This window comes from Podarcis gaigeae, assembly GCF_964106915.1.
Source record: "Podarcis gaigeae genome assembly, chromosome: 14".
Classification (NCBI taxonomy): Eukaryota; Metazoa; Chordata; class Lepidosauria; order Squamata; family Lacertidae; genus Podarcis; species Podarcis gaigeae.
Window position 1 is genome coordinate 37,182,266 of NC_139690.1, and position 17,330 is coordinate 37,199,595.

General features: G+C 47.5%; 1 protein-coding gene across 1 annotated transcript in view; it reads left to right on the forward strand.

The window, feature by feature from the left end:
- The first annotated feature begins 10,030 nt into the window (after positions 1-10,030).
- NTN3 (netrin 3) overlaps positions 10,031-17,330 on the forward strand; it is a 76,487-nt gene continuing 69,187 nt past the window's right edge. Inside the window, exon 1 of the mRNA XM_083711109.1 lies at positions 10,031-11,042. Within this exon, the coding sequence (XP_083567235.1) occupies positions 10,076-11,042 (967 nt within the window). The 5' untranslated portion in view covers positions 10,031-10,075. The remainder of the gene's footprint in view (positions 11,043-17,330) is intronic.

Below are 17,330 nucleotides of genomic sequence, written 5' to 3' on the forward strand. Positions count from 1 at the left end.
GAAGCATTGCTGTCTCCGACTGTGGAGGCAGAGCATTGCCATCATGGCTAGTAGCCATCAGTGACCCTCTCCTCCATGAATTTGTCCAGTCCTCTTTCAAAGGCATCCAAGTTGGTGGCCTTCTCTGCCTCTTGGAGCGAATTTCATACTTTGCCTATGCACTGCATAAGGAAGTATTCCCTGTAATGTGTCCCACATCTTCCAATGTTCAGCTTCATTGGATGTCCACAAGTTCTAGTCATATGCAAGAGGGAGAAGAACTTTTCTCTCTCCGTTTTCTCTATGCCACACCTAATTTTATAAACCTGTGTCCTTCCATAAGTGGCTGATCTACAGCTCCCATCACCACCACTGCCCATTGGTTAAGCTGACTGAGGCGGATGGAGATTCAAGTCCAGTGACTTCTGGTGGCCCTCAAGCCAGCCCACCCCATATAGAATGGGCACATATGAAGATCTCATATAAAATGGGCACATATGGAATGAAACTCCATCAGCCCCACCCAGCATAACCAATGGACTGGGATAGGGATAGAATAGCAGGTTCATACCAAGGGCATGATCCAGCCAAAGCTGGATGTCATCACTTTCAGTAAAAGTATGCTTAGTTGTAACCTGAGATCTTGCTGCATAGTGGTTAAAGTAGTCAATGAAGACTGCCCCTTCATAGCTCTAGCAATACTGGAGCCACATCATTTATAGCAGAGGTGGGAAAGCTGTGGCCCTCCAAATGTTGCTGGACTCCATCTCCAACCATCCCTGACCACAAGGTTCCCCAGCCCTGTTGTAGATGAACAACATCTGGAGGACCACAGCTTCCCCATCTCCACTCTAAGCTTTTGGTCTATGAGTGTGTTGGATGTTTTCACCATTCTATAAATACTGTCTGTCCTTAGCAGCTAGACATTGTTTGTGGTCATCACCCTGATCATTTCTCCTCCCCACTCTGCCCCAGTTTTCCAGAGGGGGAGCTCAAACTCTGATCTCACACTGGTCTGGGAAAATATTCAAAAATGGCAGTTTTTGCTGTTTCCATGTATTTCCTAGCCTGGTGCAAAGTAAGAGGCTCATCCACTCATTTTTCATCAGGCTGTGGATGACATTTTATCTCTCTGTGTCTATGTAAACCAGAGGGAAGGGGTGTAGGACAAACATGGGCAAATCAAATTATTTCTTTAGGACCCTCCTAAAGAAGGGGGTTTGTGTGTGTGTGCGGTACTCTGCAACTTGTCCTTGTTGCAATAATAATGCATTACTGGTGGATTTTGACTGAACTGGCTAGACATAATTCTACTTTGTTAGTTGTTCTGTGATGCTTCTCCAATGTTACAGCATCATTGCTATCAGGAGGGACGCTCTGGTGCTATAGCATAACATACTGTATGGAGGGCAGAAATGTCTGGGGAGCATTTGCAGTACAGTGGTACCTCGGGTTAAGAACTCAATTTGTTCCGGAGGTCCGTTCTTAACCTGAAACTGTTCTTAACCTGAGGTACCACTTTAGCAAAGTTCTTAACCCGAGGTACTATTTCTGGGTTAGTGCAGTCTGTAACCTGAAGGGTCTGTGACCTGAAGCATCTGTAACCCAAGGTACCACTGTATAACAAGTTGCAGGATTTCAGCAGGGAGTTTTGGGACATGCACTGATTGGAAACTAAGCAGTTTTGTGGGAGTAGCTTTGCCTGGAAAGTTTTGCGGGAGCTAACAGTATTAAAAGCGGGACTACGTATAACTGCCCCAATACTATCCTGAGCACAAATCAGCATGAATGCAGAATAAAAAGGATGTCTGGAGGGGCCCTGTAACAGTTTCAGTGCACACTTTAAGCTTTTGTCAGCTGTGGTTCCCGTGAAACGTCTGCCATAGGAGGTCTAAGCTGCTCCTGTCCACCTTGGTGAGATAGGAGGATCAGCTGGAAGACCCTTCCACAGTGTCCTGGGGTTAGGATTCAGCACTGCTCTCCTGTGCTCTTTTGCTGGACAGTTCCCAGGGAACATGGGGCGGAAAGCACAGAGACAGCATCACACCCACCTTGGAGCAGTTTTGAAGGAGGAGGGAAGACAAGAACTTCATGCTCTGCCATTCACTTGCTGCTCTCTCTGAGACCCAAGCGCAGACACCATTTGCTGCCTGGTAACTAAAAACACCAGTGGTGAAATAATGCTATATAGCCAGGTTGAAGCTCTGTTGCTGGACCTGGGCAAACACGATCAAAATCTCTTTACACATAATCTAGCCGCCGCTGCAGTATAGTAATGCAGAGCTTGACAAACTATCTGCTCTTCTCCAATGTTTCTCAAAGAACTGTAGGATAGATGTGGATAGTTAGTCCTACAAATGAGTGGTGGGAGCGCATTAAATGCAGGGTCAACAGGAGTGTGTACACAGCCCCAATTGCACGCACACACTAACTTTCTCACTGGTATGTGTAGAACCACCTCAGTCGTCGTTTCCTGCAAAGTCTTTGGAAACAAAAACCCACAAAGTCACTTGCAGATTAGTTTTGTTTTGCTGCTTCTGCTCCCAGGGCTCTGACTACATGGTTCTACATCTAGCACTGGGGAATTTATAGTTCAGTGTCCGCTTGGTGCTTGAATTCAGTGGGGCTGGTGCTCAGTCTTTCTCTTTCTTTCTTTCTTTCTTTCTTTCTTTCTTTCTTTCTTTCCTGCTTCACATTGCTGTCAGACCAAGGCAATTCAAGGACCATACCTGCATCACAAAACATTACCATACCATTTTCATGGCTTCCTCCAAAGCATCATGGAAAAGCTGATTGACGTTTGTTCTGATTCAGCAGTAAACAGTAGGTTTTCCTGGTGGGACAAAAGAGGAAAAAAATGCTTGGACCTGTGCCTACAAATCATGACCCATTTGGAAGTCTTCATGAGGCCTGGGAGTAGTTAGGAGACCCCTATTCTCCTCACACAGCAACAGTTCCCAGGGTGCTTTCGCATCCAGTCCCTCTACCCAGGGAATTCTGGGAACTGTAGCTCTGTGAGAGGAATCCCACAGTATTGAAAGTGGAATCGCAGTATAACTGCCACGATACCATAATGAGCGCAACTCATCATGAATGCACAATATAAAGGGTTCCTGAATGGGGCTCTGCCTCCTTCCATACCTATTGAACTACTAGCCCATGCGGGGGGAGTTGGATGTCATCTCACTTTGTTAGCCGGTATTGACTTTTTAAGCTCTGCATCATTCATCTTTGGGGAGTGAGAGAGATTGCATGGCCATAAGAATGCACACATTTGTGACAGCTAAATGGAAAGAAATCCCTCACACTTTCTTGGCTTAAAAGGGGGAAATGTATATTTTGAAATTAATATTTCAAAAATACTTTTCTGGCGGAGCTGGGCACAGAACCCAGCTCAGTGGCTTGCTTACTTGGCTGGCTCACTTCTCTACTAAGGACCCCTTGTTCTTTTAATATAAAACAAGTGTATCTATTTTCCCCCTTCAAATTGTTGGAATTGATTCAGCACCACTCAAAGCAATCTGGCGCATCCAGAGTTTAGGGCATCCTTTGGCTAAGAATGCACATCATCCCGGGCGCCAGGGAGAGACATTTTGCCTAGACCCAAACTATAAAATAGGAGGGCTGGATGTAGCTTCCCCCATTCTCCCTCCCCACCCGCTTTGGTACTGGAGCGACAGTTGTAGACCTGTTGCTGGTTGTTATTTCAGCCAGCAAAGCTGTGGCTGATTTCCTTATGTGTTATGACATTCTGCACCAACTGCACAGAGATTTGCTGAATAGGTTGCCAGACTAATGTGTCTTTCTCTGTGTGAGAGAGATATGTGACTCGATGGGAATTCAAGAAGCTGCCTTATACCGACAGATCATTGGTCCATCTAGTTCAATTGTGGCCCCACATGCACTATACATTTGAAACACAGTCATACCACTTTAAACAGCCATAGCTTCCCCCAAAGAATCCTGGGAACTGTAGTTTGTTAAGGGTGCTGAGAGTTCTTAAAGGTAAAGGGACCCCTGACCATTAGGTCCAGTTGTGGCTGACTCTGGGGTTGCAGTGCTCATCTCACTTTATTGGCCAAGGGAGCTGGCGTACAGCTTCCGGATCATGTGGCCAGCATGGCAAACCAGAGCAGCGCACGGAAACGCCGTTTACCTTCCCGCCGGAGCGGTACCTATTTATCTACTTGCCCTTTGACGTGCTTTCAAACTGCTAAGTTGGCAGGAGCAGGGACTGAGCAATGGGAGCTCACCCTGTCACAGGGATTCGAACCTCCGACCTTCTGATTGGCAAGTCCTAGGCTCTGTGGTTTAACCCACAGCGCCACCCACGTCCCACTGAGAATTCTTAGGAGACCCCTATTCCCTCCACAGAGCTGCAGTTCTCAGAGTAGTTTAACAATCAATCCCTCTTCCCAGGGAACTCTGGGAATTGTAGCTCTCAGTGGGTCAACTCTGATTAGGGGTTGGATGCATCCCCTTTAATTTATTGGAAAGTGGGTGGGATACAAATTTTTCACATGAAGCAAAAAATGAATGCATGTTCTGAACATATATACCAAGATCAGGTGAGATTTTCCAAGTGTTGGTGCTTCTGTAGCCAAAATGGCACCTTCCAAGAGGGAGGGATTAGCCTGGTTAGGTTTGCAGAAGGGCAGCAGAACTTTAGGAGGAGGGTGACTCTAAGGGAGGCAAAAACCTCTAAACAGAACACTCACTGATTGATGTACAGGACACACAGAACCGGATTGCAATAAAATGGAGCACTTGGGTTCCGGAATCCAAGAGCTCTTCATTGAAAGATTTAGTTACAGACTGCATTTGGGGAAAGGCTGTAACTTAGTGGTAGAGCATCTGCCTTGCGTGCAGAAGATCCAAGGTTCAATACCCAGCATCTCTAGGTAGGACTGGAAGCATGTCTCCTGCCAAAAATCCTGGGCAGCTGCTGCCAGTCAGCATAGGGCTGCCATATGTTCAGATTTTCCCGGACATTACCAGGATTTCAAAGGCAGAATTGATGTCCAGGGGTGATTTCCAAAAGGTGGTGCTTTGTCCTGGATCTTAAGCAATTCAACTGAAAAACTCAACAATTTTGGTGGTTTCGGGGTGTCCCGAAAACACCTAGATAGACAAAACAACTAGATAGACCAAGAATCTGACTCAGTGTTACGCATCTTCTTTTGTTCCTGATGAATGAAGCAAACTGAACAGTGGTTGATAGGACAACCTAGTCACTTCCTGGGTCCTTGTTCTCCACCCACAACCACACTCTCAGTTGTTATGATCAGGTGTGATCCAAAGCAGCCAGCCCAAATGCCTGCCATATCTTGGTCTAGTAAGGGAGGAGTTTCCAAGGCCATTAATGGTTTTGGCATGGAGAAGAGAGCAAACCTGTACCCAAATTGCAACAGCAATTCTCTTTTGCAAATGAAAAAAAAATGCAGACAATTTTTTTTCAACTGGCTGTCCGCCTTCCTTCCTTCCTAATCCAGGCAGGCAGTATGCCTCAGGTTGCGTTAGGTTGTGCAATTCATTTTTCTTTATTTATCTATCAGATTACTGTCTCAGCTCAGGGCGTAGACTGTGGAAATCCAATATTTTCCCCTTACAACAAATTGGCAAGGTAGGTTAGGCTAGACAGAGTGGCTGGCCCAGACCTGGCACCAGCACCTCGCACACTCTCAGGTACCTGCCAGCACCTCGGAAGGGTCCACAGGCTAGCTAACACCTGCCATCAGGGTCCCTGTGGTGGGTGCCTGCCTGGTGGCTACAAGCTGTGATTTTTAATCACCCACAGTGTCCCAAAGTGAAAACAAGTTGTATCTAACTAGGGCCACATTCACACCATACATTTAAAGCACTATGGTGTCACTTTAAACAGTCACAACTTCCCCCAAAGAATTCTGGGAGCTGTGGTTGGTTACAGGTGCTGAGAGACCCTTCCCACTGCCACCCCCACCCCCGAGAGCTTCCATTTCATGGGTGGCTTAACAACCAGACCCTCCTGTACTAGTTTGCTGAAAACTGCATTCTGGAAGTAACATGCATCGGGGGTTGAAAAGACTGTAGGCATTTGGCAAATGTATTTTGCTACTGACAGCTCTTTCCTGGACCAATTGGGATCCACCCAGGACTTGGTAGATTCTGTTTGTCTGATGATCCAATGTGGTTCCGCCCCCTGCTCATCCTTCACTCTGCTTCCCTGGCCCCGCTCAGTGGGCCAGGCCACTATGCCTGAAATCAAATAATAATAATAATAATAATAATAATAATAATAATAATAATAATAATTTATTTATACCCTGCCCATCTAGCTGTGTTTCCCCAGCCACTCTTGGCAGCTTCCAATAAAATATTAAAATACAGTAATGCATCAAACATTAAAAGCTTCCCTAAACAGGGCTGCCTTCAGATGTCTTCTAAAAGTCTGGTAGTTGTTGTTTTCTTTGACATCTGGTGGGAGGGCGTTCCACAGGGAGATATACTGGAGATAACCAGAGCATGAACCACTCTGGTGAGACAGTCCATGAGCAGACCCTATCTGCCTGCGGACTGCCTCGCCACAGTGGTGCATGCTCTGGTTATCTCCAGTGTATCTCCCGCTTATTGTTGCTAGCCGCCCTGAGCCCAGCCTCGGCTGGGGAGGGCGGGATATAAATAAAATTTATTATTATTATTATTATTATTATTATTATTATTATTATTATATCAGTATATCTCCCGCTTGGACTACTGCAATGCGCTCTACGTAGGGCTACCTTTGAAGGTGACCTGGAAACTACAACTAATCCAGAATGCAGCAGCCAGACTGGTGACTGGGAGCAGCCGCCGAGACCATATAACACCGGTCTTGAAAGACCTACATTGGCTCCCAGTACGTTTCTGAGCACAATTCAAAGTGTTGGTGCTGACCTTTAAAGCCCTAAACAGTCTCGGTCCAGTATACCTGAAGGAGCATCTCCACCCCCATCGTTCTACCCGGACACTGAAGTCCAGCACCGAGGGCCTTCTGGCAGTTCCCTCACAGCGAGAAGCCAAGTTACAGGGAACCAGGCAGAGGGCCTTCTCGGTAGTGGCGCCCGCCCTGTGGAACGCCCTCCCACCAGATGTCAAAGAGAATAACAACTACCAGACTTTTGGAAGACATCTGAAGGCAGCCCTGTTTAGGGAAGCTTTTAATGTTTGATGTATCACAGTATTTTAATATTCTTTTGGAAGCCACCCAGAGTGGCTGGGGAAGCCCAGCCAGATGGGCGTGGTATAAATAAATTATTATTATTATTATTATTATTATTATTATTATTATTATTATTAGGTCTCAGCCTGCATACTAGATGGAGCTGGTAAACAGCTGCCCTGGACACAAAATTGACCTGTGCCTCCATGGACAGCTGTGAGTCCAAAATGATTCCCAGGCTGCGCAACATGTGGATGCATTACTCCTCCTCCATATAGGAGAAGAGTCCTGCTGGATCAGACCAAAGGCCCATCTAGTCTAGCATCCTGTTCTCACGGGATCCCTCCAGGAAGCACACAGGCAAGGAAGGAACGCAAGAGCCCTCTCTCATTACTCAGGACATAAGAAGAGCCCTGCTGAATCAAGCCAAAAGCCTGTCTAGTCCAGTGTCTTATTCCCTCAGTGGCCACACAGTTGTCTATCGGGAACCTGCATGCAGGACACGAGACCAACTGGACTCTCCCTCTCACGATATTAGAAGTAGTACATACAGCAGCTAGAAGCCAACTGAGTAGCCTTATTCCCCCTGAATTTATATAATCGCCTTTGAAAAAACCCATCACACTTGGAGGATATTGGCTGGTCTGCAGACATTTTGCTTTGCAACTCCTTCCTTTTTGTTTATTTTTTGAGCCCAAGGCACGAACCACAGTCTGCCTCTAACTTCAGGTTGAAGACAATGTACCAGAAGCCGTCTTAAGTGCTGCTAGGAAGCCTGGGATCTCCCCACCCAACCCAGCCTCCTCCATTAGTAACTGTCATTGCTCCATAATCTAAGGGACAAGCCGCTCAAAGGGAGCCCGAAGCAGGATGAAGGCGGGCGGGAAATTGCCTGATTAGCATCCCATTCAGAGAGTAAACTCTTGCCCTGGCTTTGCAGTGGGTGGGAACAAGCATCGCTTCTTCCAGAGAATAGCTGCCCAGTGGGGTTGGATCAGCCCCGCTGGGCTCACACCTTCCTCCTCGGCCTTTGATGTGGGATGCTGGGTTTTGGAAGCTGGCTGGCTTCCCTACTGGGGGCATTAGGAGCTAATTAAACCTTTGAATTTTCACCCGGCATGTGGCAGGAACACACTGTCCTCTGGAAAGGAGGAGGGCACCTGGAGGAACTGAGGAGGGCGGGAGAGTTAAAAAGAAGCAAAGCCAGGAGAGGAATGTGCAGGGAGGGAGGGAGGGAAAGGGGGGGGGCACTTAACTAGAGCCCTGTGCAAGGAGCAAGCCAGATGCATATAGCAAGAAAGGAGTTGGAACTCAAGCTCAGCACGGTTTGCACTGACTGGCAGCAGCTCTCCAGCACTGACAATGCAGGAACAAAAGAAGCCCCCTTATACAGAGCCAGGCTATTGAGCTATGCCTCTTCCAATTATTTGAGGTTGCAGTCAGAGGCACAGACTTGAACCACATTTGGGGCTTCTGTAAGGGCCGTACGCAATGAATTCCATGCATATCTATATGCCTGTATGTGGGTTCTTATGGTTTTGTACCAATTCTTTCCCTCACCTGTTCATGATTCTTGTTGGCCCCCATTACCCCAACATTTCCAGCTATAATTGCCTGGGGGACCATCCACTTTGCCTTGCAGTTGGACCTCGGAACTGAGGAGCTTACTTGCAGGGTCCTTTTTACAGGATCAAATGTGCTCTGATTTGCAGCACCCACAACTGCGGCAGGAGGGGCAGGATGCCTTGAGCTGGGTCACCTTATCACTTATCACAGACAGACTGTCTGTCTGTCTGTCTGTCTGTCTGTCTGTCTCCCTCCCTACCTCCCTCCCTCCCTCCCTCCCCAAACTGTGCTATCATCCAGAATGAGAGAGTGAGGATAATGGTAGCAGTTGTTCATTTTAAGGCATGCCTCTGCTTCCACACTTGGAGATGTAAGTCTTGAGTCTTGGCCCTATAGTGCCAACTGCTGAGGCCATCCCAGCTGATCTGGATCTGATCCCCACAATCCACATTATACCCAGCTTCACCTTGTGCCTATGTAGACATTCTTGCTTGGCTGTGCACAGCCTACATCTTTTGCAAAAGCAAAGTTAGTTTATAGTATTTTATTTATTTCTATTAGTATTTGTTTTGCTCTTCTTCCAAGGAGCTTGGGGCAGTGTACATGGTTCATTCCTTCCCCTATAACTCATGTTGTCCTCACAGCAACGCTTTGAGGTAGGCCAGGCAGGGAGAAGGTGACTGTCCCAATTGCACTTTGTGGCATAGTGGATACTTGAACACAGTTCTCCTCAGCCCATCACCCTAATCACTCCTAACTGGCTCTGATAGATAACTGGCTATGAGACAATCCTGGCCTCAGTTAAACAGAAAAGCAAGATGCAAATAGTTGTCTCCTCACAAAGAAGTAGGATTTCTTCCATTCCCTCTGTGGCTCACAGCAGGAATGCAAAGACTCTTTCCCCCTAGCTTATGCAGATAAACTCAAAAAAGGATATCCTTTTTGTTCTGCAACATCCTAAGGGGGGGCATCAAAAGAAGGGGGTTCTACAATCTCCCTGAGCTCTTTGTGATGCTGCTGAATTGCCTTTGCAGGTGCATAGCATTTTTTAAAAAAATGTTCAACCTTCCACTAGTCTGAACCCATTGCTTCTTGTCCTATCCTAAGCAGAAGAAGATCATCAGCTACTCCTCCAAATCTTTGACATTAGCTGAAAATGTTTGCAAGCTTGCCTGGCTTACCTCCTCTCTAGTGTTTCCCTCCTCTAGAACAGAGACATATTGCAGCCTGAGCTCCTGTCCTCTCACCACCCCCCATCCCAAGTGAACAACTGGAACCATTTTAACACAACATTTGCTTTTCATTTAGAGAGAAGCTGGTTTCTGTGACTTTTGAAGATCTCTCACTGGGAGGATGGACCCCTTGTCTATGTTGTGGTTGCTCTTGACTGCCTGCGGACTAGACTTGTCTCAGGCTGTGAACCCCTTTGCGGTCCAGCAGATCCCGCCTGACCCTTGCTATGACGAAAAGGGGGCACCCCGCCGCTGCATCCCAGAGTTTGTCAACGCCGCCTTTGGGAAGGAGGTCCATGCATCCAGCACATGCGGGAAGCCAGCGACCCGCCACTGTGACTCTTCAGACCCCCGGAAAGCTCACCCAGCATCCTACCTCACAGACCTCAACACTGCTGCAAATATGACCTGCTGGCGCTCAGAGACCTTGCACCATTCACCCCAGAATATCACCCTCACCCTCTCCCTGGGCAAGAAGTTTGAGGTGATCTATGTGAGTCTGCAGTTCTGCTCTCCCCGTCCAGAGTCAGCTGCTGTTTTCAAGTCCATGGATTACGGCAAAACGTGGGTGCCTTATCAGTACTACTCTTCGCAGTGTCGGAAGATCTATGGCAAGCCCAACAAAGCCACCGTCACCAAACAAAATGAGCAGGAGGCTCTGTGCACTGATGGGCACACCGACCTCTACCCCTTGACAGGAGGGCTCATTGCCTTCAGCACTCTGGACGGGCGTCCGTCAGCCCAAGATTTTGACAACAGCCCCGTCCTTCAGGATTGGGTGACGGCCACGGACATCCGGGTCATTTTCAGCCGCCCCCATTTGTTCCGGGAACTAGGGGGCCGGGACCACGAGGACGAGGATGGTGGGGCTAGCTCTTCTTCGTACTACTATGCTGTAGGCGAGTTTCAGGTCGGGGGGCGCTGCAAGTGCAATGGGCATGCCTCACGCTGCGTGAAGGACAAAGAAGGAAAGCTGGTGTGTGACTGCAAGCACAACACGGAGGGCCCTGAGTGCGACCGCTGCAAACCGTTCCATTACAATCGTCCATGGCAGAGGGCCACCGCCAGGGAGGCTAACGAGTGCCTAGGTAAGAGAGTTTCCTATCTTTCTGCATCTCGTCGCCTCCTATGACCTGGTGCTGTACATTGCTATCTGGTTTAGAATGGTTGCAGCCAGTCTTCTGGTCAAGAAGAACAAAGCAAAAACAAAAAAAACTAAAAACCTGGGTCAGGGAGATCACATAGGAACAAATACTGCTGATCTCCCCTGCCCTGGCCCCCGCAAAAACCCCAACTTGTTGCACAACTGGCTCTTTGTGACATGAGCTATCGTATGCAAGAGCCCTCAGCCTATTTTGTTAAGTCAGGGGTGGGGAACTGTTCCAGACCTCCCATGGTCTGGATGCCAGCAGTGGGCGGGGCCAGAAGCAAAAGTGGGCGGAGTAATGGATGTACATTCTACCTTAGTACAGAAAGGTAAGTTTCTGCACACACATGCACTCCCCTGTCTTCCCTCTCTGGACTTCAGAAGGTACATGTGAGAATTGTCTACCTTGAGATGGAGGATTCTTTTTCAGCCTGAGGACCCCATGCTTTCCCAGAGAACTTTTCAGGGATGGCATATCAGTACTGGGCAGGGCCAGATGTGAAAGTGACCCAAACGACGGGTGTAAACACCCCCCTCTCCATCCAGACAAGACAGAGTTCTAGGGCACATTCCAGCCAAGAAGAAGGGTAGGAGGGATGGTGAAATGTGTTGTCTGGGGAGAGGTTGTGGTCTATAGAGAGTCCCAAGCACCCAATAGAGGAGCCTGGAGGAATGCTTGCCACCCCTGTGTATGGTGAATTAAACAGCCCTGGGAAATAGTAGCTAGACATGGGGAGAGGTACAAAGGAGGTTGAAACCAAATGAACTCAGTAATGGGTGCCACAGAAATGGCATGGACTGGTTTTTATTCATTGATATTGAAATGCAGATTATTTTTAAACCGTTAGGGGACCTGTAAGTATTACAGCTGGCTCCAGATTTAAGAGGTTGCTGCTATTTCCTTCCTGAAGGCTCACAGTGAGGGCTTTTCTTGTAGCTCAGTGGTGCAACAGGCTCCCCACCACCACCACTTTTCTTTCTTTGTAACATTATAGAGTAGCCTAGCACCTGGGTGGCTGCCATTTTGTTTATCCGACGATGCACCAAATTGAAGCCTCTGGTTCATTGTGGAGAAAAACCAAAATGGCAGCATCAGCCAAATTGCAGCAATCAAAGTTCAATACAGTGGCCTGGGGGCTGGAGAGCAGCAGGGCAGGCAGTAGGTAGGTAAGTGGGTAAGTGACAGGGCAGTGCTGACACTCTATTTACCTTCCTTGCCACCTGAATGAAATTAGACCAGGATCTGCATGGAAACCAGGCCCTTGGACCACAGGTTGCCCAACTGAGTCTTACATACACTGATGTCACTGAACCTCTGTCCAGACTGCTAAGTACTAAGGAGGACTGAACTGTAGAATCAACAGCAGGAATCTCTGGTTCATGAAACTGTACTAAGTATTGCCTGCACCTCTGTCAGCTCTCAGATGAATAAAGCGGTTCAGCAGAAAGCAGCTCAGGAAACTGCAGGAAACTCAACCTCAATGCAGGGAAGGCTGAGGAGTGTGATAAATTTCAGCAGAGACCTGGCCCAAAGTCTCTCAAAGTCATTGGTGCTTCCCTCAAATGCCCCTCCTAGCTAGTTGAACAAACACTTTGGGGAGGATTTCCCCCTTTAGCATCCCTATGGGGGTCAACCCTTTGGCAGATGGGACTGAAAAGGCGAACAAGAGGAGAGAAAAAGGAATGCAGGCGTAGGGCTTTGGGGAGGAGGGAGGCAGTGTCCCTTTAAGACACCCCTGACGAGTCCACCCGCACAAAGGCGGCTTAGCGCAGCTGCCGTGTGAAAGTTTTTCCTGTCGGCTCCATCTCCTATTTCTCCCTTTCCTCCTGCAGGCTTTGTGCCTTCTGTGAAAGAGCCCCTCTATCACACGCCTCCGAAAGGGGGCTTAGCGGCTGAAAGCCGGATTAGCTCCTCCAGCGTTCCCCTCTGTGCCTTTCAACCATGACATCTCCCCGGCCAGCAGGAACAGACGCAGCAATTAGCACCAATTAAAGGGAGAGGGCCCGCCTGGGAAGTCCCCATACCCCACCCCACTCCACAACACTGTTCTGCAGCTAGCCCAGGCTACCCTGTGCCACACACTGTACAGGCCGAGGGATCGTTTGTCATAACCTTGCAGGACATTCTGAGAGCTGTCTTCTGGGTTCCAAAATATATTAGCCAGCCCTTTTTATTAGCCAAGGGAGGCAAACTGATGGGGATTGCTCTACAAATGTGGTACGGGCAGAGACACTTGTGCTACAAAGAGCTGTGTGGCTCTGCAAATGTGGCTACTACAGAGATGTTGTGGCTGCAGGGCTGTCGCCAGCATCTAACACCCTCAGGCGGCTTCTGGGGCCTTCCTGCCCCAGGAGGACACAGTGCTGGTGCTTGTTGTAGATCCCCATGCTTTAAAAAAAAAGTGTGTGGCCTGCCTCTCTGAGCAGTGCCAGGAAGCTGAGTCTACTGTAGGGAAGCTGCCTCATGCAGTCAGGCTACTGAACAATCTAGGCAGACAGGCAGTGGTTCTCAAGGGTTCCAGGCAGGTGTCTCTCTGAGTCCTAATGGTAGATGCTGAGGATTGAGCCTGGGACATTCTGTGTGCAAGGTGGATCCTCTTCCTCAGCCCTTCCCCTCACCTGTGATTCCAAGTCTAGAACCTTCTGCCTTTCTTGGTGTTTCTACCTCAGTTTCTTGACATATGTGCAATGGGGTCAAGGGTCGGGGAATGTAGGAAGCTGCCTTATACTGGGGCAGGCCACCAGTCCATCAAGCTCAGTATTGTCTACTACACTGACCGGCAGTTGCTCTCCTGGTTTTCAGACAGGGAGTCTTTTCCAACCCTACCTGGAACTGTTAGAACAACTGCTCCCCCATCACCCAGCTTTCATTCTGGAGGAGCACCATCTTCCATAGCAATGAGAATGTCTAAAACTTTTCTTTTCCCTCAACCGCACTGCTTGGTAGATTCCATCATAATTTAATTTCTGACTGGTGTGTTCCATACTTAATTGTTGGAATTTGTTTGTTTGTTGTCACTGATGCTTGCTTTTCACTCTCAAGGGTGAGGTGGATGCTTCCAACTATTATCTCATGTAACGTGCATAATCACAAATTCAATAAAAAAAATATGGAGGGAGAGACCTTCGCAGATCACAGATAGCGTGAAATGAATTTCAACTCCTAAAAAACAAGAACAACCATAGTTTCTTGCTTGGTTGGAAGGAAGCAGATTCTTAGAATTGTATCATTGTAGAGTTGGAAGGGACCCCAAGTGTGATCTAGTCCGAATCCCTGCAATGCAGGAATCTCAACTAGATCATATATAAGAGGTGGCCCTCCAACCTCTGCTTAAAAACCTCCAAGGAAGGAGAGTCCAACACCTCTCATGGGAGTCTGCTCCACTGTCGAACAGCTCTTACCATCAGAAACTACTTCTTGATGTTTAGTCGGAATCTCTGTGTAACTTGAATCCATTGGTTTGGGTCCTACACTCTGGAGCAGAAGAAAACAAGCTTGCTCCATCTTCCATGTGACAGCCCTTTAGATATTTGAGGATTGCTATCTCCGGCTCCTCTTTTCCAGGCTAAACATACCCAGTTCCCCCAACCGTTCCTCATCAGGAATGGAGAGTCACAGCCAGTGGACATAAAGAGGAGCTGCATTGGTTGCAATGCTCTCTGTGTGTGCTTGATTTCTGCTTGCCACAACACTGCCGCTTTGCACTCTGTGCAGAGTCTTTGGACCATGAGCCTTGACATCTGGCACTCATGTTCTGTGGCTTATATTTATATTTTAGGGTTGCTACTCATGCAAGGGTGAATTTGCTTGCCTGCCTTTTCCATCTCTGTCCTCTTTTCCTTGTCAGTCATAAACCTGCAGACAGAGACGCTTGCATTTCCTTATTCCTTGTGCAGCACCTAGACAACTGAGACAGGTGTTAAGAAAGGTGTTAAGGCTGGGCACAGAGGTTGAGGTATCCTGTCAACACAGTTAGGATTGTTGACATGGATAGTCTCAGCACTCCCCTATCCTGCCTTTGTCATACACACCCTCTCTGTCTGCATTTGACTTGGAATAAATGTGTCAGTACAGTTGCAAAATCCTGGGTTGCTGTACCTGTGCAACTTCTTTCTCTCTGTCTCTCCAAAAGAAAGATGCTCAGTGGTAGAACATCGGTTTGGCATGCAAAAGGCCCCGTGTTCAATCCCCAGCATCTCCAGGTAGGGTCAAGAGAAAAGATGGGGGATAAATTTGATTCAGTTTGCATTTAAAGGTGAACCTACCAAATCCACACTTTGTGAAACAATGTGAAACAATGTGCCAACAAAAATGCAGGCATCCTTAAAATCCACCTTCCTTCAGATTTGCAGTGCGGTTCTACAGCCAAGTGATGTATAAGAAAATGCATATCGAAGGTAAAGTCTGCATAAAAATGCATATATTAATAGAAATGCATTATATTGTGGCAAATTGCTTTGCAAAAATGTGTATAATAGGCAAGATTACATACAAATGTGTGTATTAGGAGAAATTAACACTAAAATGCTGTTTTTTCCCCCCATGAAGATTAAATTCATTTCTTTATTGCAAATTACTGCAAAAATGTGGAGAACCGAATTTAAGATTAGAAAAAATAGAAATTGAGAAAACTCAAATCCATCCCTAGTTGAGAGTAAACCGCTGTCTAAAGTCTTAGGGAGTTGCTGCCAGTCAGTGTAGACCATATTGAACTAGATGGGCCAGTGATTGGACTTGGCATAAGGTTGCTGCTGCCTGCGTTCCTGTGTTTCTTCACATAAGAACATAACTGAAGTAACTGACTTTGTGCTTTTTTTTAACAATCAAGTGGTGTATACTTTTTTTTGGATCAAACCAAAAGTCCATGTAATCCAGCATTCCATTCTCACAGCATTCAGTGCATCAGTGGAACACTGTGGCTCATGACAGGACATTAACACAACCAGCCCTTACAGGCAGTCATAGCCTCTTTCTCTCGTGCATGGAGCTGTGGTTTCCTAGGACAGCAAGCTGTGATTATTTATCATTCCCAGGTCTTTGGGATGGTGTTTGTGTGAGGCTTCTGAGAGAGAGAGAGAGAGAGAGAGAGAGAGAGAGAGAGAGAGAGAGCACTCATTATTTTATTCTGGGACAGCATGGCAAACTCTGTGTCAAAGAGAAACCGTCCCAATTTAATCAAAGATTGGTGGGTGGCATGAATGAATTTTTGTGTGCATGTTTTCCTAAAACGAAAATGTGTCTGGTTACTGAAACAAAAAACACAACTTGGATCTGAACAGTTTTCAGGATTCAGTACATTTGTGGTTTGGGCACATTTCCAAGTTGTGGGTTTAGTGTGTTTGGCACAAACCTTTGGTTGTCTGCAGCTTAATTTTCTTTTATTATTATTATTATACTGAAAAAAAGGAAGACCGGATGAGTTGTTCAGCTGGGAACGTTTAGGGCTAAGGAAACTTGCCAGTGCAAGGGATAGTCTAGGTGATCATATTGTCCCTTCGTGTCAGGATGCCTGAATTTTTTCTGCTAGAATCTTTTTTTTAGAAATCTCTTTCCCTCCCCTCCAAATCACTTACAAAGATGTTCCAATGGAATATGTCTTTTTAAAGAGATGCATTTTCTTTTGTTCTGAATATTTTGGTCAGCTCAGATCATTATAATAGAATGTCATACTTATCGATGAAGAGTGCTAAGTTCAGATGGGATTTGCTCCACAAATATGATGGAGACACTTTCTGCCACAAGGAGATGAATGCAGACAGAGAAGAGAGATGATACAGCTACAGGGCAGGTGTCAGCAGCTGGCATCTTTGGGCAGATGCTGGGGCACCAAGGCCCTAGGATGTCTGCACTGGAACCTCACCCCCACCCCCACCCCCGGTAGCGCAATCCCAGTGGGGCGCCATCGCGGCTGTCCCCCACCCATGCTGGGCGCCCCCACAGGTGGCGCACCATGCTCCCAGGACACGCGCTACACCCCCGAGATGCGTGCCAGCCATGCCCCCCACCTGCTCTCCGCCCCCCGGTGCCGGAGCATGAAGCCCTGCCATTGGCACCAGATAGCTAGATCCAGTATCTCTCTGAGGCTACAATATCCTGGAGCGATATGTCAAGGAAACTGAGAGGAAATTAAAATGGCAGTTCAGAGCCAGTTTTTTCTGGTACTGCTCAGAGCACTTCACAGAGTGGTTGCTTCACTGCCACCACCAGGTAGGTCCACAAGGGCCCACC